The sequence below is a fragment of the Entelurus aequoreus genome, linkage group LG05, assembly GCF_033978785.1.
Source record: "Entelurus aequoreus isolate RoL-2023_Sb linkage group LG05, RoL_Eaeq_v1.1, whole genome shotgun sequence".
In the NCBI taxonomy this organism is placed as follows: Eukaryota; Metazoa; Chordata; class Actinopteri; order Syngnathiformes; family Syngnathidae; genus Entelurus; species Entelurus aequoreus.
In genome coordinates, this window is record NC_084735.1 from 60,995,441 (window position 1) to 61,019,087 (window position 23,647).

General features: G+C 38.3%; 1 protein-coding gene across 3 annotated transcripts; it reads left to right on the top strand.

Moving 5' to 3' along the window:
• Positions 1-22,927, top strand: LOC133649795 (protein spinster homolog 3-like). Of its 3 annotated transcripts, XM_062046460.1 has the most exons (14): positions 1-49; positions 1,049-1,129; positions 1,235-1,480; positions 1,564-1,629; positions 7,544-7,680; positions 10,056-10,207; positions 11,531-11,597; positions 11,669-11,811; positions 11,891-12,043; positions 12,128-12,317; positions 15,549-15,614; positions 15,678-15,776; positions 15,848-16,019; positions 22,476-22,927. In XM_062046460.1, exons 3-14 carry the CDS (start codon positions 1,279-1,281, stop codon positions 22,550-22,552), a joined length of 1,524 nt encoding a protein of 507 aa, XP_061902444.1. In that variant the 5' UTR covers positions 1-49; positions 1,049-1,129; positions 1,235-1,278; the 3' UTR covers positions 22,553-22,927. The 3 variants fall into 3 exon arrangements, with proteins under 3 accessions (XP_061902444.1, XP_061902445.1, XP_061902446.1); XM_062046461.1 differs by lacking the exon at positions 1,049-1,129; XM_062046462.1 differs by lacking the exon at positions 1,049-1,129 and having other exon boundaries at positions 39-49; positions 1,242-1,480.
• Positions 22,928-23,647: the final 720 nt, after the last annotated feature.

Below are 23,647 nucleotides of genomic sequence, written 5' to 3' on the forward strand. Positions count from 1 at the left end.
CAGAAACTTGACTGTCTGACTAAGAGCAGCATGGAATGAACACCAGCAAGTAAGTCATTACTTTCAGTACTTTCTATGTACTGGAACAAAATCATCTGAAATTAAATGAAATAATGCTAAATGCTGTTACATAATGTAAAATGCTGTTACATTTTATATGATGTTAAATAATGTTTTGTGATATTAAATAATGTCACATGATGTTAAATGATCTTAAATGATGTTACATGATGCTAAATTATGTTACATTATGTTAAATGGTCTCACATGATATTACATGATGTTACATGATGTTAAATAATGTCACATGATGTTAAATAATGTTACATGATGTTAACTTATGTTACATGTTTAATGATGTTACATGATGTTAGATAATGTTAAATTGAAAATTGTTACATGACGTTAAATGATGATAAATAATGTGTTACATGATGTTAAATAACATTAAATAATGTTACATGATGTTACATAATGTTAAATGATGTCACATTATGTTACATGACGTTAAATGATGTTACACAATGTTAAATAATGTTGAATTGAATAATGTTACATGCTGATGGATAATGTTTTACATTATGTCAAATAATGTTTAATAATCTTACATGATGGTAAATTGTTACATACTGTTACATGATATTACATTATGTTAATTTATGTTACATGATGTCAAATGATGTTAAATTATGATCCACGTTGTTACATAAAATGTAATTATATTAATAGGATGTTGCATTGTTACATAATATTTTATTATAATAATAGGATGTTGCACTGTTACATAATATCTAATTATATTAATAGGATGTTGCATTGTTACATAATGTTAATTAATGCTACATTATGTTACAAGATGATTATTGAGCCACATAAGTGAGCCTAATGTCATAAGTCATGCTTGTTTGTGTGCTACAGTGCAATAAGCACTAAAATGATTAGAGCGAAGACATGCTTTTACAGCACATTTACCTTATTTTTCAAACATTCTACTTTCTCTTGTGTAATGGTGGTTGGTGTCATGAGGACATCATGTGTTGTGTTGCAGACGTGTCAAAGAGTAGCAGATACAATCATGTTGAATAGATATTGGCGGACGTTCAATTCCCCTCAAGTCAAATCCAAACAAGTAGGACCTGAAATGTGCTACCATGTCAATCCTGTCTAGTCATATGTTCTACCATAATAGGTCCAACATCATTGCTAAGAGATGTGGGGAATTTTTATTTTCAAGTAACTAGGTCACCTCGAGTCCTGGTGAAGAGTGGCCTGCTCGCAATGGAGCTGGATGGAGCGCTCCCTCGACGGAGTCTGGGTTCCAGCTCTGGGCTGCGCTACGGTTCGTTTGTCAACAGTCTTTCTTCACTCACTCTCAAACCAGATGAGAAGTCTTCCATATCGCATCGACGGGCCTACGTGGCGGTGGTTGTGCTCTGCTACATCAATTTACTCAACTACATGGAACGATACACAATAGCAGGTTTGTGCACATGACACACAATGCTAGCTTTTTACTTTATCGCATGGTATGGCAAGGCCAGTAAACAACTTCTATGGTCGTAGGTGTCCTGCTAAACATTCAGAGCTTCTTCAACATCAATGACAGTACAGCTGGACTTCTGCAGACAGGTAAGATGATACATTCTCTCACTTGAGCAGTCTTCTTAGGTTTTCAAGCCCATCCTCATTGCCTCACATGGAATTATGCAACAAGTGCTGCAATTCAGTTGCAGCACAGTTTGCTGTTGCACCAGTTGTTTCTACAGTCACTTCAAAAGCAATCATTGCATCAATTCAGTTGAAACCAGCTTCAAAAAACAAACATTAACACCTAAATGGATTGTGTTTTACTTGGATTCACACACATATTACAATTAGAAACCAAGTTGCAAACCCTCATGTGTGCAAACAATATATTTTACTCTTGTACTTTTAAGGTCTGATGATGATCTAATTAGACTTAGACTTAGACTTAGACTTAGACTTCCTTTTTATTGTCATTCAAATTTGAACTTTACAGCACAGATGAGAACGGAATTTCGTTACATAAACTCATGGTAGTGCAGGATAAAAAAGCAATAAGGTGCATATATAAATAAATAAATAAATATATATAAATAATATATAAATATACTGTATATATAAACTAAATAAATATATATAAATATATATAAATAAATAAATAGATTACTGTACATATAAATATATTGCACTTTTCCACATGCGTCCACATTTATGGATGTATGTTATATTGTCTTTTTTATTACAGCGAGTTAATCCATTTTGGGGGGAGTTGAGGGGATAATTTAATTATGATGCGTTCAAGAGTCTTACGGCTTGAGGGAAGAAGCTGTTACAGAACCTGGAGGTTCTGCTTCGGAGGCTGCGGAACCTCTTTCTAGAGTCCAGCAGTGAAAACAGTCCTTGGTGGGGGTGGGAGGAGTCTTTGCAGATTTTCTGAGCCCCGGTCATGCAGCGGCTTTTTGCGAACTCCTGGATAGGAGGAAGAGGAGTCCTGATTATCTTTTCCGCCGTCCTCACCACTCTCTGGAGAGACTTTCAGTCTGAGGCATTGCAGGCTCCAGTCCAGACAGAGATGCTGTTGGTCAGCAGGCTCTCTATAATAAAGGTTTATGTGTATTAATACATGTGCAAACTTGATAACACGCAAAGCTGATCTACTAAATCTAATGCCCAGAGGATTGTGTCTCTTTTAAAGGAGACCTGCTATGCAAAACCAACTTTTCCTAACCATTGGTACCTGTTTTTGTGTATTTGTCCCGCAAATGTGGAGTCAAACCATTGAGGCATCCATCCATCCATTTTCTACCGCTTATTCCCTTCGGGGTCGCGGGGGGCGCTGGAGCCTATCTCAGCTACAATCGGGCGGAAGGCGGCGTACACTCTGGACAAGTCGCCACCTCATCGCAGGGCCAACACAGATAGACAGACAACATTCACACTCACATTCACACACTAGGGCCAATTTAGTGTTGCCAATCAACTTATCCCCAGGTGCATGTCTTTGGGCATGACGGAGATATTTACAAAAGTATAAAACAATCTTGCTTTTCTTTATTCTTCCTCCAAACAAGCCATTTTTCCCAAGTGTGATGTAAGCGGAAATCTCTATTTATGGTAGAGATTTACCCAAAGAGCTTTGCACAAGTCCGCCATTGTAGTTAAATGCTGTAGTCAATAAGCTCCTTCTTTTTCTCTATCCTCTTGTTGAGGGGCAGACTGGCTCGTATATGCACATGCATCGTCCGCTGTTGCCATTTCTAACACAAAGTTAGTAGTTCAAACTTATATATGTCAGTAGACTCCATAGGATGTTTGGAGGCACGTACATAAGACCGCCCCTACAAGGGCGCATCCTGAAGAGGCGGTCAGAAAGCAACTTGAAGACTTTTGAAAAAATTGCCTATCATTCACAATCCCTACGTAAAACAAGAACACATATGCCTTTCTTTATTTTATGTATTCTAATTTATGAAACTGCAAGTATGAGGTGGATAGCAACAGAGCTATAGGGAGTAATCTATTGCACCCACAAAGCCCTCTAAAAAACATCCAAAAACCGCCAAAAATACTCCGTTTACATGTCATGACCTGAATATTAAACAAGTATTAGCGATATTGTTATTGCAAGCGCTAACACAGACAAACTACCTTTAGTGGCACCATGATTACAGAGAGATAACTAGCTTATGAAATTATATTGACATACTGAACCGGTGAGCTGCTGCATTACCTCTGATTTGGTAAAAGTTCATGCTAAATTATAAATGATGCATCAAACTGGTATAGTAGAAGATTGTGACCACAAACCGACAATTTGGTCAACTTTATTCTTCATCTTAAAGGCCTACTGAAACCCACTACTACCGACCACGCAGTCTGATAGTTTATACATCAATGATGAAATCTTAACATTGCAACACATGCCAATACGGCCGGGTTAACTTATAAAGTGCAATTTTAAATTTCCCGCTAAACTTCCGGTTGAAAACGTCTATGTATGATGACATTTGTGCGTGACGTCAATGGTTGAAACGGAAGTATGCGGACACATTGTATCTCAATACAAACAGCTCTGTTTTCATCGCAAAATTCCACAGTATTCTGGACATCTGTGTTGGTGAATCTTTTGCAATTTGTTTAATGATCAATGGAGACTGCAAAGAAAAAAGCTGTAGGTGGGATATTAGCGGCCGGCTGCATAAACACAACCAGGAGGACTTTAAGGACAGCAGACGCGTTATCCGCCGCTAGCCGCCGCTAGCCGCCGCTAGCCGCCGCTAGCCGCCGCTAGCCGCCGCTAGCCGCCGCTAGCCGCCGCTAGCCGCCGACCGCATCGATGATCGGGTGAAGTCCTTTGTCGCGCCGTCGATTGCTGGAACGCAGGTGAGCACGGGTGTTGATGAGCAGATGAGGGCTGGCGTAGGTGGAGAGATAATGTTTTTATCATAGCTCTGACGAGGTCCCATAGCTAAGTTAGCTTCAATGGCATCGTTAGCAACAGCATTGCTAGGCTTCGACAGGCGGCACAGCATTAACCGTGTAGTTACAGGTCCAGTGTTTGGTTCGGTGTCTCCTGATAGTGGTATTGTTGATCTGCTGTCTATCCTTCCAGTCAGGGGCTTATTTCTTTTGTTTCTATCTGCATTTAAGCACGATGCTAGCGCCGTAGCTAAAGTGCTTCACCGATGTATTGTCGTGGAGATAAAAGTCACTGTGAATGTCCATTTCGCATTCTCGACTCTCATTTTCAAGAGGATATAGTATCCGAGGTGGTTTAAAATACAAATCCGTGATCCACAATAGAAAAAGGAGAGAGTGTGGATTCCAATGAGCCCTTGTACCTAAGTTACGGTCAGAGCGAAAAAAGATACGTCCTGCACTGCACTCGTGCAGTGCAGTGCACAAGTGATACGTCCTTCACTCTCACGTTCCTCATACACAAATCTTTCATCCTGGCTCAAATTAATGGGGTAATCGTCGCTTTCTTGGTCCGAATCGCTCTCGCTGCTGGTGTAAACAATGTGTGAGGAGCCTTTCAACCTGTGACGTCACACTACTTCCGGTACAGGCAAGGCTTTTTTTATCAGCGACCAAAAGTTGGGAACTTTATCGTCGATGTTCTCTACTAAATCCTTTCAGCAAAAACATGGCAATATCGCGAAATGATCAAGTATGACACATAGAATGGATCTGCTATCCCCGTTTAAATAAAAAAAAATTCATTTCAGTAGGCCTTCTTCGTTTAAACACTTCCTTGTGGTCTACATAACATGTAATAGTGTTTTTTTGGTCAAGATTTTGTATAGATTATGTTGTACAGACCATCTTCAAACCGCTTTCTGACCTTCTCTTCAAGATGTGCCGGTTTGTGGGCGGTCTTATTTACGTGCCACCACTTCTACTGCGTCTTCTCCCAGTTAACCATGTTGTAATTTTTTGCGTAGCTGTATAGAGTCTACTGACAGATATAAGGTATACGTTACTCTGTATAGGAAATTGCAACTGTGGAGAATGCATGTGCATGTACGAGTCAATCAAAGCTCTTTGGCTAAACCTCTACCATATTTGGGGATATCCGCTGATGTCAAATTTGGAAAAACGGCTCGTTTGGAGGAAGTATGAAGGAAGGCAAGATTGTTTTAGAAATAGCTCCGCTATTCCGCTATGGTTTGATTTAACATAATTTGGGACTTATGCAGATCCCAAATACACAAAAACAGGTACCAACAGATAAGAAAAGTGGGCTTTGCGTATTAGGTCCCCTTTAAATGATATAAATAAAAACGCAGTCCTTATAGTTTGTCTGTTTTCATGAATATGCAGAATATATGCTAATTATCAGAACACACAATACTCATTTATCAATGCTAAACCTATTCTGCAGCCGCTGTTTTGCATCCTTATTTCGCACAACTTTATTTACAAGAAGTTGTATTGGATATATTATTAGAAATATATTCCCTATTTTCTGTGATCTTGTTGAACAATTTCAGGGAACAACAATGTTTTGGAGCTTTTTAAAAACTTGTGGACATTTAAAGGAGAACATTAGATTAGTCAGCTTTGTAAAATCATACATTTCCTAATGCAACTTTTTATTTCCAGGGTTAGAATGGCCATTTTGTCTCATAAAGAATGATGATTTTATTCTTGACATACTATTGCTGGGTTGCAATCACGTGACCAAGAGGCACTTCCGGGTTTCAGGTGATGGTTGAGAGTGCCATTAGGCTACTGTTTATTTAGCTGCATCAGTGCAGATTTTGGCGCATAAAAATATTTAAAATGGGATGGAGCGGATTTATACACACTTAGAATTTTTTTTTGGAAAGATTTAAACCGTTCATCCTCATCAAGACTTTACTGCTTGCTACGACCTCACTTCATTTGACACTTACACGGATTTAGAGAAGAAAAGATTGGAGGCTTTTGATTGATTGATTGAAACTTTTATTAGTAGATTGCAAAGTACACTACATATTCCGTACAATTGACCACTAGATGGTAACACCCGAATAAGTTTTTCAACTTGTTTAAGTCGGGGTCCACGTTAATCAGTTCATGGTGGCACATCATGTCTTAGTGAACAGGCATAAATATCACACTAAGGGTGGCGTATAAACAACGCCAACACTGTCATAAACATGTGCCATATAGTGAAACCACTCTAAACAACAATGACAAACACATTTCGGGAGAATATTTGCACCGCAACACAGCAAATAACTTAAAAAAACATGACAGAACAAATTTCCAGAATTCCCTGCAGCACCAACTCTTCAGGGTCGCTATATATATATATATATATATATATATATATATATATATATATATATATATATATATATATATATATATATATATATATATATATATATATATATTCACATATATAGTATAAACATGTGATATGTTTATACTATATATATTATAAAACATTTTATAAAACACATGTAAAAAATTAATTATAAATAATATAATATAATTATTACATTAATTAGTTAATAAAAACATAACATTCAGAGAATGATAGTAGAAATATTAATAATAATAATTATTATTAATAATATTATTATAATATATATAATAATAATAAAATATGTTCTCTAACACTACTTATATAGTAGAGAATAAACTTCATTGCATCACAGCAAGTTTTTTCAAACAAATTAAACAAACATTTACAAAGTGATCTCTGCTGACACAAGCATGGTCTGATTGTTTTACACAAATTGATGAAAGTTATATTTTTAAAAGCCATTTCCTTCGACACACTTTTGTTTTTCCCCTGACTTTATCACCTTTATGAGTCACTTCTTTCGGGACTCTATGAAAGCTCTTTCGTATCTCTCTATTTTAACGGTTGGAACACTTAAGAACAGAACAGCAATACGGTATTTTCTTCTCAAACTCTACACTCACTCTCACTAACTGCTTGACCATCGTGTCAATTAAGCCGTAAAGAATAAAAAACGGATGTGACGTCATATGCAACCCAGCAATACTAAAGTACTCACAGTTTTTATCTGCAGCTTTCTCGTGACGGCTCCACTCTTCGGTTACCTCGGCGACCGCTACAACCGGATATACATCATGGCTGGCGGTTTGAGTGTGTGGCTTGTAACTGCAACAGCCAGTTCTTTCGTGACTGAGTCAGTATGTGAAACACTTTCACCAACACTTGCTTCTATCATTTCTTCATGGAAATCATCTATCATACATCATGTTTATTCATGAGTGTATGATTATTTATTAATTTACATATGGTTTATTTATGTGTACATTTTGTTTATTATTGTGTTTATGATGTGTATTCATATATATTATACTTGCCAACTTTGAGACCTCCAATATCGGGAGGTGGGGGGGCCTTGGTCGGGGGTGGGGGGTGGGGGGCGTGGTTAGGGGCGTGGTTAAGAGGAGAGTATATTTACAGCTAGAATTCACCAACTCAAGTATTTCATATATATATATATATATATATATATATATATATATATATATATATATATATATATATATATATATATATATATATATATATATATATATATATAAATACTTGACTTTCAGTGAATTCTAGCTATATATATATATATATGTATATATATATATATATATATATATTTATTTTATTATATATATAAATAAATAAAATAAATACTTGAATTTTAGTGTTCATTTATTTACACATTTACACACACACACACAACACTCATCTACTCATTGTTGTACTTGAAAGTACAATGCTTTGTTAAGGGTTGAATTGTCCATCCTCTTTCTATTCTCTGTCACTATTTTTCTAACATGCATGCTGAACACCCTCTCTGATGATGCATTGCTGTGTGGCACGCACAAAATGCACGAGAGTGTGGAATCTTCCATCTCTCCCTAGCATGGCCCAAAACCGGTCAATCCTTGCTTCCTGGGGAAGATCTTCCCCGCCAAGCACTTGGTACTCCAGTACTTGTACCCGGAGGCTGGTCAGGTCCAATCGCAGCTGCGGCAGACTTTTTTTTTTTGGAGCGTGGCCTCCAGCTCCGGCTGAATACCAGGAGTTTGTCGGGAGAAAATTTCTGTCGGGAGGTTGTCGGGAGAGGCGCTGAATATCGGGATTCTCCCGCTAAAAACGGGAGGGTTGGCAAGTATGTATATATACAGCCCTTTGAGACACTTGTGATTTAGGGCTATATAAATAAACATTGATTGATTGATTGATATACACAATGTTTATTCATATATACACAATGTTTATTTATCAGAACCAGAATCAGACTCAGAGTCAGCCTTAGTGGCCAAGTAGGATTAACACACAAGGAATCTGACTAGGTAGACTGTGCTCAATGTAAACCATAAAGAAAAATGCAACAGCTGAGAGAGAGCGCAGTATCCTACCGTGGTGGCCATCTGCAGCGCCTACTTTGTATGAGAAACGAGAGGGAAACATTAAAGAAAACAAAGGACATAAAAGACATTAAAAACAGCACAGACCTGATGCAACCGGCTGCCACTTCAGTGGCGGCATTTCTAAATACAGCTACAAAGAAAACAACAAAAAAACAAAACAAATTAGCAGTTATGATACAAATTGCACAAATACTATTTCACCATGTAAAGACAAACAACAGAACAAAACAAACAAAAAGGGGGACCTAATTATCCGACACATGTACATCCAGCCAGGGCCCCGTGAAGCCTGTCCATTCCGATGCTGAACGCTAGCTTCGCAGTCTCATCTCTTCCTCCGCATTGATTGATTGATTGAGACTTTTATTATTAGATTGCACAGTACAGTACATATTCCGTCCAATTGACCACTAAATGGTAACACCCGGACACACGTTAATCAATTCATGGTATAAATATATACTATCAGCATAATACAGTCATCACACAAGTTAATCATCATCAATAGCATCTTCTCCAGTCTCTCCATGGCAGTATGGCAGAGAGCCAGCAGATGGTCTCAGGTGCATGGCCATGGCTCTCCCTGAGGCAGATCTAAAACTTCACAAAAGAAGCACCAAAAAGCAGCGCAGAAGTGCCCACCCCCACGTTGCGCAGTCCCATAGGGCGTAATCCAAACAGCATAAAACACATGAAAACAAAACGGAAACATCAAGAACACAAAGGAGGAAACAAAGGAGGAAACACAGGAGCGCAGAGCTCCTGCACTCAGCCACAACCATCTTGGAATGAAAAAAAAAAAAAAAAAAAAATATATATATATATATATATATATATATACATATATATATATATATATATATATATATATATATATATATATATATATATATATATATATATATATATATATATATATATATATATATATATATATATACTGTATATACCGGTATATATATATTCATGTCATTGTGTGTTGGTGCTGTGAAACAACTTTCTACTACGCTACAAGTTACATGAAAGAACACCACATGATTACATAATTTGATTTTGATGTTAGTTGTCTTTAACATGTTTAACTGTATTTTAGGCGTGACGATACATTTTATGATTTGATCAAGCACTTTTGGCTGCTGGCGCTTTTACGAGGCCTCGTCGGGATCGGTGAGGCGAGCTACTCCACTATTGCTCCCACCATCATCGGGGACCTTTTCACTGGCGTACAACGAACCATCATGATCTCCGCTTTCTACATCTTCATCCCTGTTGGAAGGTTATTTCATGTCTATGTAATATAATATAAAATTGTATCTAAAGACCTGATCTACTAAAGCTTTCCCTGTACTAAAAAGGTGCAAATTTAACAGCACACGAAAAGCTGATATACTTTAGAAGTTGTGCACAGTTGTGCCTCTCTTCAGTGAGCAGAATATGGAGCGCACACCATTAAGCGTGTGTGATTTATCAGGGCTGATCACTGTTCTGCAGGCAGTATTTTGCATCTATTTAGCATGTCTGAAAAGGACGTGCAAACAGTAGTTACACACACGGCTGTAAGAAAAGAGGTGGTTGTGGTGCAAAGACAGATGATGGACAGAGAATCCTCTGTGCTATGTGTGTGTGTCAAAATATTTGGACTGTCAGAAATTTAAAAATATTAGACATATCATCAGCAATATCATTTCATAATTTCATGCTACATGGCTTTTTGGTGTCTGCTGGCGTTTTTTAAAAAGTGGCGTTTGTTTTTTCATTATCATGATATATTTCCTATACAAAAAATAACTTACAATATGCATTTTCTTGCATTCCAGATGGATGAATGCGCTGCAGTTGTGATGGTACACCGCCTACCTGTAGCGCGTCAGCACTATGAAAACAGTTTTTGTTGTCTATAGACTGCGATTCTTTGCTGCACAAAAGTTAAAGTTAAAGTTAAAGTAAATGGGTTGTACTTGTATAGCGCTTTTTCTACCCCTTTTTAAGGAGCCCAAAGCGCTTTGACAGTATTTCCACATTCACCCATTCGCACACACATTCACACACTGATGGCGGGAGCTGCCATGCAAGGCGCTAACCAGCAGCCATCAGGAGCAAGGGTGAAGTGTCTTGCCCAAGGACACAACGGACGTGACTAGGATGGTAGAAGGTGGGGATTGAACCAGTAACCCTCAGATTGCTGGCACGGCCACTCTCCCAACTTCGCCACGCCGTCCCCAAAGTACCCTTGATCACTCCCTGGGAGGTGAGGGGAGCAGTGAGCAGCAGCGGTGGCCGCGCCTGGGAATAATTTTTGGTGAAAAGGTGATACAGATTATAGAGGTAGCACACAGGGATGGCCATGGCTCACTTCAATGACAAAAACGTGAAGGGCACATAATGCCAGTAGTATATGTCAAAACGTAATTTAAATAAGGTCGTCTACAGCCCTTTTCAATTGTACACCCAGTCTTAGTAGATCACACTCATCACGCCCACCAATAGTACACTCAATTTTGTAGTTGGCACACATTGTTTAGCATCTGGTATCTGGATCTTAGTAGATCAGGTCCATTGTGTATCATTAAGACCTACAAAGTATTTGTAATGTTTTCAGTGGTCTTGGCTACATATCGGGGTCATCGATAGCCAGCCTCACTGGAGACTGGCACTGGTCTCTCAGGGTGAGAACACTCAAATCATTATTTATAGTTACATCTTCAGTCCTAAACAATGATAGATTTTTGTGTGACAGATCACTCCCATTTTTGGTCTTGCTGGGCTCATTGCACTGGTGCTCTTGTGCCCAAACCCTCCCCGAGGTGCTGCAGAAAACAACGGTCATGAAGTTCAAGAGCGCAGCTCTTACCTGGAGGACGTCAAGTATCTTCTAAACAAGTAAAAATGGTTTTGAATGAACTGTGACACACACAGTTAGACGTGATTAATTATTGGCTTGTATTTGTTTTAATCCCAGTAAAAGTTACGTGTGGTCCACTCTGGGTGTCACGGCAATGGCCTTCCTAACTGGAGCCCTGGCTTTCTGGATGCCCACCTTTCTGTTCAGAGCTCGGGTGTCTCAGGGACTTAGCCAGCCTTGCTCTAAAGCGCCATGCAGCTCCACAGACAGGTGCAGTGTGCTTCACATTCTATCATCTACTCTGTTGTTCCTACACATGCAGACTAAAGACTCTTTGGCTCCACCCCAGCACAGTTACATCTTCGGCGCCGTCACAGTGGTCTCAGGCATTGTCGGAGTGTGTCTCGGCACGGGTCTGTCCAGGTGCTTGAAGGACAAAGTGCCCAATGCAGATCCACTCATCTGTGCAGGAGGCATGCTAGGATCTGTCCCCTGCCTCTTTATCAGCATCTTTGTCGCTGCGGTAAACATTCCAGCCACTTACGTAAGAACAACCTCTGCTCTCGAACTCTTGTATGCTTTGGATCAATACAATAGATCAATAAATCAATCAGGGTTGCCTGGATAAGCTCATATGGTCCTGATAAGTGGATAACAAGTTCCACTGACACAATAAATATTTTATAGGGAGGACTAATGAATCAAAAATGGTTAGTAGAGATCCCAGCAGACACGCTGGATTTCCACTGGATACAAAACGGCAGCGGAACGGCCCTCGTGGATCCTCTTTCCGTTTTTATCCATGTCGACGTGTCCGTTTACACCGCCTGCAGAACGTCAACGACATGCCTTTAAGTTTCCGCATTCTAGCGCTAAATATACGCAGAGTTTGTATTTTTGCCAAACGCCACAACAAATCTGTTCACATTAGCTAAAATCTGCTTGTGTTGGACAGAAAGTAATGCACAAACACAAAATAAATGATCCCATGTACTTTCAAAATAAAATACTCTGTTTTAAAGGTGGATTGTACTTTACAATTTGAAATGTCCTAATGGGTGTTCAGATGTAATTTCAGCTCGTTGACACAAATGGATGAGGACATGCTGTTTCCGGAGGTCCAAAATTAAAGAATAACATACAGGTATATGGGGGCGTGTGTCAAATACAAGCTCATATGGGGACAGGAAAGCAGGGGAGTGGTTGTTGGAACTGCTAGACAGGGATGATGTTCCTGTTGTATTGTTGCTTGCTACAAAAAATAAAGTTGTCAAGTTATCAAGGCAAAATTGTTGTCTGTGTTGCCGTTCAGCACCTATTATTAATGGAAGGACAGAGTGTATTTGCTTTTGCTCCTTTGGAAGGACATAATTTAAATGTTTGTGGTTCGCTTGTATTATACCTTCCCTTATCACGTGATTACACGCGGATTCGTGAGATCTCGTAAAACAATTTTTCTGCAAGACGGAGCCGCAACAGACTGGCTATGGGTATTGCCGGATTGAGGATGGCGGTGCTGTTCCATAGCGTTTTCGTTCAGCAGCATTTCCGCATCCAGTGGAAATCCGGGGTTAGGCAGTGGACATTGTCGATAGTTGGGGGAAGTAAGAGACAAGTGACCCCAAGGAATATGCTTTTTCAGTATCATGCTTCAAACCCAACTTTGAAAAGCTGTGCACTACAAAAGGTGCTCATTGTAGCCATTGAACTATTTAAATACTGAGTAACTGGTGAATAACTTTTGATGTATTTAGTAGTTAATGTTTAATACTAATTACATTACAACCGTAGTTTGTGAACGTGTGTGCGTGTGTGTGTGTGTGAGACGTAGAGAACCTACTACAAGAAACGGGGTGGGAGCACGAGGGGGGACCAAGCTCTTTTTGTGTCGTTCTTGCCTGTTCCAGGTCCTAAATGGCTGTCAAAGTGTCCCAACTTGTCGGATTATATCCTCAGCCATCTACTTTCCAGGTGAAAGGCATGATTTATGACCTACAATAAAACTTCCAAGGAGCAGGGAAGCGAGGAAATAGCAGACCACTCAATCATGTAAGCATAGGGACACACAATAATAATCACGTCGTCGCTACAAATAGTTTGTGTGCATTAGCGCTTATAATAACAATACCACTAATACTTGGTCAATATTCAAGTCACAAAATGTAAATGGACTATTGTTGGCGCTTTTTGAATGGTTATTTATCATATTTTATGGGCGGAATATACGTTTAATATTTACATTGCGTTAAAAAAAAAAAAATCTATCCGTCATCATGTCTTTCATAATGATTGTGAACAATAGGCAAAATTCCCCCCCAAAAGTGCAGTTTCCCTTTTAACGTTTTAACATGTTTTCTCTCGTTGGAAGTAGAATTCCTGTAGGCTGAAATTTAAACATTTGCACTGACACAGATTGTGTTATAAATGTTATTTTTCATAGTTTCTAAGTAAATATTGACGAGTTATGACGTCTTGCCACTTTTTACAGTATGTAGTTCGAGTGCTATCATGTGACTGCCAGGCTCTGTTTGATTGGTGAAATTGAGTCAATAATCACTAGTGCTTACGTTGGATTTGTTTAACAGAGCAATGTGATAAAAGTCTCTCCAATGAGCCAAATTAATACATCTTTACAATCAGTAATCTATAGATTATAAATACATATAATGATAATATAGAAAAATACTGAAAAAAAAGTCAGATTTTACCGTAAAAAATAAAAAACATCTCAGCTGCCAGAATTGTACTGGAAAACTGGTGGTTTTTAATAAGATTTACTGTAAATTGAAAAACAGTACGATTGTTATTTTTACTGTCAAATCTACTGATTTTGTTGTTGTTGATTTTTTAAAATTTTATTGGTTGGACCAGTACGATTGATCCCAAAAGTTACTTAAGTAAATGTAATGGAGTAAACGCTGCTTGTAAACACTCTAACATCTTCACTGTCAGAGTCATACCAAAGACTATAAAAATGGGACCCATTGCCTGCCTGCTTGGCACTCAGCATCAAGTGTTAGAATTGGGGGTTAAAATCCCCAAAATGATTCTCGAGCGCAGGCACTGCTGTTGCTCACTGCTGCTGCTCACTGCTCCCTTTACCTGCCAGGGGGTGGAACAAGGGGATGGGTCAAATGCAGAGGGTCATTTCACCACACCTAGTGTGTGTGTGTGACTATCAGTGGTACTTTAACTTTAACTGACACACATTGAAATTTAAAGGCTTTTTGCTGTGAGGCCACCAAATATTTTGCCAATGGATTCTGGTCTAAAGTGCCCCAGATAAAAATGTACATGAAGAATTCTGTACTCTACATCTGCTATAAATACACAACACTAGGCCCTAAAATGATCAAATAAGTACTTTAAATATGTTGTCAATTTAATAATATACAATATTCATAATATTTACAATATAATTTTAGGATTGGCAGCACGGTGAAACAGCGGTTAGAGTTGGTGCCTCAGAGCGAGAAGGTCCTGGGATCGATTCCCGAGCCCCCATGACTGTGTGGGAGGTACATGTCCACCGCCAAAGGACATGCACCTGGGGATAGGTTGATTGGCAACACTAAATTGGCCCTAGTGTGCGAATGTGAGTGTGAATGTTGTCTATCTATGTTGGCCCTGTGATGAGGTGGCGACATGTCCAGTGAAGCTGGGATAGGCTCCAATCACCCTGAAGGGGACAAGCAGTACAAAATGGATGGATGGATTTTAGCATTGATTTGATGTTGTTTCCTTCTATTCCCTCATCTTCATTGACGTCTTTTAGGTCTTCACCTTCACAGCGGAAGTGTTGTTGTCACTCAACTGGTCTCTCCTGGCTGATATACTCCTGGTAAGACTGCCAATAACAACAACAACAAGTCACATGTTCACCTTGTTTTCTTATTGGCATCAGTATGTTGTTGTGCCGACCAGACGAGCCACAGCAGAGGCTCTCCAGATTACATTCTGCCACCTTCTAGGCGATGCCGGGAGTCCGTACCTCATCGGAACGGTGAGGCTAACATTTCCTTTTCTCTAAATGTGTTTCATGGGAACAAATGGTTATTCACAATTGCCCCTTAGATTTCTGACGCCATTAGCAGATCCAAGCAGTCACCCAGTGACTGGAGCTTCCCCAGTTTGCAGTACAGCTTCCTGCTGTGCCCTTTTGTTGGCATCCTTGGAGGAATGTTCTTCCTGATGACGGCTCTTTACATCAATAATGACAGAAGGGCAGCGCTGCAAATGCCTGAAGGTATTTTTAGTTGGAATGATCTTTGCTCTGTGCAGACTTAGAATATGTCATCAACATGTGATTGCAGTCTTCTGATATTAATCCGATACGATATCAGCAGGAATCATAGAACGTAACTTTATTATTTGTAGTGTGGAATGTTAGAAAAGGTTTGAGGAAGTGAAATTAGTCACAAAACAATGGTAGATATTAAAAACATTAACCTTATGACAGAGTTATGTTGTTGATTTGTGTTTTGGCGACACCTAGTGGCCACAATAATTCTTAATGTGCAACCAAATCCAGGCCCAGCTTTGTACAACATCAGTACTCCTGATGAATTTAGAGCTAGGTCAGGTCTTGGTTTAATTCATTCAAATATTAGAAGTCTACTGCCAAAATTAGACTTAGTCAAAATCTGGATTCAAACAACCAATGCAGACATATTTATCTTATCAGAAACCTGGCTAACCAAAGCAGTCTCTGACAAGGACATTGCTATAAATGGATATAATGTCTTCCGATGCGATCGTCCTCGAAAAGGTGGAGGAGTGGCTATGTATATAAAAAACAAATTTAATGTTACCTTATTATCATCACTATCAATCACTAAACAATTTGAACTCCTTGCCCTGCAGCTTGAATTCTCACATGGCCAACCTCTCGCAATTGTAGGGTGTTATAGACCTCCCTCTGCCTCCACTGAAGCCCTTGCCTCGCTTGAATCCTTTATGAGTGGGTTAAAAGCTAGTGAACTTCTCTTGGTTGGTGATTTAAATTTTGACTGGTTGACTTCCTCTTCTGATAACATTAAAGCTGTATGAAACTCACTAAACTTAACTCAATTAATCACTTCCCCAACTCGACCCAATACTAAAAGTCCTCAAAATCATCTTTACTTGATCTAATTCTAACCAACGCTCCCCATAAGTACACTGGCACTGGGGTGTTTGCCAATGACTTGAGTGACCATTGTACAATTGCAGCTGTAAGAAACTGCAAGCTACCAAAATCAAAACCCACTATTACATGCAAAAGAAATATTAAAAACCTTTGCCTCCCAGCTTTTATATACGATTTAGCTGCCTTTCAGTGGAACAGAGTTGCTTTAATTGATGATATTGAGATAGCGTTGAAATACTTTTATAATGAATTTCAACGTATAGTCAATAAACATGCTCCCTTTCGAAAACTTAGAGTTAAAGGTCGAAATAATCCCTGGTTTTCCTCTGCAATTGGAAACCTTCTCAAAGAGAGAGACGTTGCTTGGGCCAGGGCTCGAAAAACAAAGACAGAGGCTGACTGGCTTAGCTTTCGCCAGCTTAGAAATAAATGTACTTCGCTTGTTAAGAGGGCCAAGTCTGATTTTTACCTGCATGAATGCAAAAAACATATAAATGATCCCAAAAAGTTTTGGCAAACCATAAAAGCTTCTTTAAATCATGTGACAACAAATGACTTTCCAAGTCCTTTAATTACTCAATCCGGTACTTTGTCTGATAAGACAACTATATCAAATTGTTTTAATGAGTATTTTGTTTCTGCCGGATCCTTGTTTGAGTCGTTGAATCCTCAATTGTCAAATGTTGGTTTAACTAATGTTAATAAACCAAATACACCACAGGCTGTAAATAGACGCAGCACCTGCACTTTTGAGTTCACACCTGTATCAATATCCGAGGTAAACAGTGCACTAAAGAGCCTGGACACAACTAAAGCAGCAGGACCTGACCAAATGGAACCCTTTTTCTTAAAATTGGCTGCTGATTTTGTTGCTGAGCCTCTCTCGCATATTTTTAACCTAAGTCTAACAAGTAAAAGCATTCCAAAAATCTGGAAATCGGCCTTTGTTCTTCCCCTGCTAAAAGGGGGTGAACCCACAAATATAAATAATTACAGACCAATTTCTAAATTATGCATTTTAGCAAAATTGTTTGAGAAGATCATCAGTAACCAGCTAGAGGATTTTTTAGAATCAAACAATATTTTATCTCCATTTCAATCTGGTTTTAGAAAACAGCATAGCACTATTACAGCTGCTCTTAAGGTCCTGAATGATTTAATCGAGGCTGTAGACGGCAAGAAATATTGTGTCGCCCTATTTATTGATTTGTCAAAAGCATTTGACACAGTAGACCACAGTCTGTTAATTCAAGCCCTTCATCACGTTGGATTATCTAAAAATGCAGCTGCTTGGTTCACAGACTATCTCTCCAGCAGAACACAACGTGTACAGGTGGCTGGGACCACCTCTTCATTACTGGACATTACCAAAGGCGTTCCACAAGGCTCAGTGCTGGGGCCCATTTTATTTTCTATCTACATAAATAATCTTTGTAATAATTTGTCAAATGCAATGTACCATTTTTATGCAGACGACACCATTATTTATTGCTGTTCAACCTCCATCATTAAGGCTTTTGAGTTTTTACAAGCTGCTTTTGATGTCATCCAGGCTCGCTTATTTGATCTTAAATTGGTTTTAAATACAGATAAAAGCAAGGTAATGGTTTTCTCTCATTCAAGGGTGCTACTGGAAAATATTCCAAATATTGTAACATCAAATGGAAACCCTATAGAGCAGGTCTTAAATTACAAGTACTTGGGTTTTACTCTTGATCAGGAGCTTTCATTTAAAGCCCATATTAACAACTTGGTCTCTAAGCTTAGGGTAAAGCTTGGTTTCTTTTTTAGAAATAAAAACTGCTTCTCTCTTAAAGTCAGAAAGAAATTGGTGACAGCAACTATCTTGCCTGTAATTGATTATGGAGACGTGCTTTATTTTAGTACTTCATGTAAATGCCTCCAGTCCTTGGACACTGTTTTTCATTCAGCACTAAGATTTGTTACTGGCTGTCGTAGTCTCACCCACCATTGTCAACTGTATATGAAGTCAAACTTATCTTCATTGAGTGCACGCAGATGCACACATTGGCTGACTATCATTTATAAGGCTCTTTTAGGTTTAATACCTCCATACTTGTGTACTCTGTTACAAAGAAAAAGCAGCTCTTATGCATTACGTTCTAACAATTTGTATGTTTTAACTGTTCCTCATGTACGGACTGAATTTGGCAAAAGAGCTTTTGGCATTGCTGCCCCTATGGCATGGAATGCATTGCAGACGAAACTGAAACTTACAGAACTACTTCCATTTGGAGACTTCCGTTCTGTCCTGAGGGACAAACAGCGAGAGACGTTTGCACAGTGCCTGTGTTTTTAAAGATGTAAATCTCTGTTGTTTTACGGTTCTCTTATGTATTTTAAAATGTATGTCTTAATGTATTATTTTTGAAACTGCTCTGTGACATGTGCTGTTGACCTCTTGGCCAGGTCACCCTTGTGAAAGAGATCTTGATCTCAATGGGTTTTCTTATCTGGTTAAATAAAGGTTCTACCTTAAAGTTTATGCGCAGAAAGATGAAATCATGCGGACACGTTTGTTACTGGATACTTTCAAGTACACTTCTGCCTTGGAGTAATATCTAACTATAATTATTTGGTACTTGTTAATATTGACAAATTTGCTATTTAGACTGCAATATTGTTCAATGGACAATTATTACCTATGTCTAGCTTGTGTGCTATTGCGTGCTTAGATCTTTTTAGCTGCTAGCCCCTAGTAACCTACAGCCCACCATGTTTATCTTTTGTAAATGACTTGACTAAAATACAAGAAACAACCAAACTTATGTTTATTGGAGGACATTTCGATGTTGATTGGCTATCCAGCTTTGCAAAAGTAAACACACTGCTTGTATCGGACATTATATCATACATTTTACAAGCAAGCACACATCATCACAATCACATACTTATTTTTTTTTATGATATCGGACCGATATATGATATATATATCAGACTGGGACACTCCTAGTATCAAACATATCAGAATTTCAGTAATCGATACCTATGAATTTCTACGATTCACCATACTTATTTGATACCATGATAAAACTTTACAAAATTTAACCCATGTACTTTTAAATGAATTACTTTACGAAAAGGTGTTTCAAAGTGCCAAGTATTTAAGATCACTGTGCGATAACATAATTTAAATATCAGTATCAGCTGCCAAGAGGTAACTATACATTAAAAAAAGAACAGCTGTGTTCTATAACCTCCCAGTATATCAAAACAATCAATAATGTGCTTAGAAATATGATCATAAATGACAACAATAGTCTACTATTTTACGTTCTAAAAAGAACAGCAGTGGTGTTGAGCCTTCGAATATATAAAACAAACAATATTGTTATTAACATTCTTTCAATACGGTGGTAGTGTAATGTCATAATTTCATTTGTAATCAAATAAATGTGAGGGTTCGTCCAAGTGGAACCCAAGGAGCAGAGAGGAGAAGCAGTTTAGTTTAGTCCAGAACTCTGGATAATACAAAAAACAATGGCAAAAGAGGTGCTGTGCATATCCTTAAGTACATCATTAATGAAGCCCTGGAAGACGGCAGTAGAATTAGTTAATCCAAAAGACATTACCAAATATTCGAAATGCCTCATGAGAGTGTTAAACGCCATCTTTCATTCACCCCTCTCCCAGATGCGAACAAGATGATAGGTGTTATGAAGGTCTAATTTAGTGAAATACTTCGCTTACTGAAGGTATTTAAAAGCAGAGTCTAGCAAGGGTAGCAGATACTTATTTTGACCGATATTGATATTGATATTGTTACAGTAGGCCAGACCTGTGCAAAATACGGCCCGCGGGCCACATGCGGCCCATTTAGATTTTCAATCCGGCCCGCCGGACGTTCTACATAATTTTTTTAGACCTTTTACATATAAACTGTAGCCGCCATTATGATGTGCAGTGCTGTTTTTAAATAATTACTGTAAGTCTTGAACTACAGAAAGTATTTCAATGGTCGAAATCTGCGCTTTTGGATGTTATAGGAGTTATTACGGTAATCTACGTCACAGCAGCTCAGATGAGGAACAAAGCAGAGTGGGCGGGTTTTGTTTTCAGAGCAGCCAGTCCCAATTGCATGTGTCAGGAACAGATGCGGAAGCTAATTTTTACAACAAATTTCTGCATAAAAGTGATAGTATATCATATTGTAGGTGTTTATTACACGTTGCATTCATATTTTGCTGTTTGTTACATTTTTGTTGTGTTTTGCTTGATTGTAAAAGATGTCTATGGACGAGTTGGCCTGAGAAGTAAAAGAGGAGCGACGTTCAAATGTTGTTAATATTCAGTGTTTTATTGTTCATACATAATATTGTAAATCCCACTTTCTTTATTTTAATGTACATTTTAGGTGTCCCATTCGTAAAAAAAACAAAACGCAAAATTCCATTCCGTTTTTTTGATGTGGTCTTTCATAACTTTTTTAGGATTCTATCGGACATTGTGACTTTTGGTATTAGTGTTCCTGAAAAAAAAAAGGGACCCAAACACACAAACTGCACAGCAGATTTTTACAGCTAAATGTGTATATATCATTTATACACACATACACATTGGCCCCCCAGACACATCTTTTCTCTCAATGTGGCCTCCAGAGTAAAAATATTTGCCCAGCTCTGCAGTAGACGGTAGTCGATACAGGGTCAAAGAAACCCGTCTTTCAGCTCTATAAAAAATCCTGCATCTCACGGAGAAGAGGAAGCCTGACAGGAGGGATGCGGAAATATATTGCTTGAGTGCTTCACGCTCAGGGAGGGAGATGTTATAAAGGTGTGGAGCTGGCAATGCAGCACACTGGAGGAGGTCAATACTCATCATATAATCTGTATGGCGGAAGGGATATGCTATGATCCTTACCAAACACGTTTCAGAGATCATGATAGACAGGGGAAACGTCTTTATGTTCAGTTTCGATATCACAGAGGAGAGTAGCGGCAGTATTTGGTGCTGATGATACTGAAAAAAGCAGGTATCATTATATTTTTGCGTGTTGGTCAAAGTATCGATACGTCAGACTGTAACTTCCCCACAGCTCTGTGAGGCGATGCATATGTGTAAAAAGATTCATAAAGATTTTTTAAACAAAACAATGCTTCAGTCTCCAAAATGAGAGAGAAGATCAACCCAATTGAAAGAACAGAACACAAAAGCTTACATTTTGTTCCAAAACACAATGTTTTATGACTCTGAATCCACCATTTTTTTTAGGTTTAAAAGATAAACAAATACAAAAAGTTGAAATGCCATATTGTTATAAATACTCTTAAATGAAACTAGACACAAATGCATTGTGATGCATGTATAAAAATGATAAAAACTCTGAAGACAGTTGTTGCTGAGCACAAACTTTTATTCAACTGACAGCAGAGAACATTTCTTCCTCGTGAACGCAGCAACTGTCAATTAAGTTCATTTACGTTCAATTGAGGATTGTCTAAAGCTGATAGAGTTAACATTGTCAGCTTATTAAAGCATCATTGATAACATTCCAATCAAATTGATTGTTTATTGTGTGACACAGATTTAATTATTTGTATTTCTTGTTACCAGGAGATCCTCCCCAGCAAGGTCCTGCACCGCATGACTCTGTGGAGCTCAACAATGCACAAAATACACCACATACATAAAATATGTATTAACATAAGGCATTTATCAAATATGTAACACTGAACCAAAGCCGCTGTGTGTATGAAATATGTGTTCATTTAAAGAACAAAACTATTAGTCTGGTTATGGATTATGGTTGATGAGAAGAAGTGTTTTGCACACACACACACACACACACACACACACACACACACACACACACACACACACACACACACACACACACACACACACACACACACACACACACACACACACACACACACACACACACACACACACACACACACACAGCTTGTATGAAAGTATAGATGTTGTAAGATCCATTCATGCGTTTTTTTTGTCTTTACTTTCTTTAATGTGTTTTGCTGCTGTCATTTGATTGTTTGGTAGAATATCTCAGTACCTAAAATTATTTGTATCTCAAATCAATATTCTCCATTGAAATGAATGAACATGTATTTAATTGGTGCTTTGCCCCAAAACACCACAACTTCAATATGTAACATGCCTTTTAAAAATAAAAACACATTTTTAAAGAATAAATATTGTACAAAAAACCCCAAAATGAATTAGATCAGTGGTTCTCAAACTTTTTTCACCAAGTACCACCACAGAAAACACTTGGCTCTCTAAGTACCACCAAATAGACCACAATTAGCACAGTAGCAAAGTAGGCCTAAGTAGTCAATAACAACAAGGCAGAGGTTTTATTTAACAAGAATATTTAATATTTTTGGTCACTAACATTATACAGAGTTTGAACAGTAACACTGTGTTTGAATATTTAATTAAGTGATTTGTTGGTGTACCACTAGTGGTACACATAACACAGCTTGAGAATCAATGCAATAGATGAAATGGATGCTGCTTCAACAGAGCAACAAGTGGTCAATGTTTATCAATCAAAGGATGTTGATATTGATAACACCATCGATGCGTGCATCCTACTGAAGGGAAGTGTAGTGGATTGTCCGAAGCTTAAGCAGGCAACAAAAGTAGTTTAGTACAACAAATTTATTTACCCATTATCAGAAGTGCGGGTTGAATTAAGTTGTCCGTGCAAGCAGACACAATGTACCCCAGAGCACACAAGACACACACAAGCCAAAATC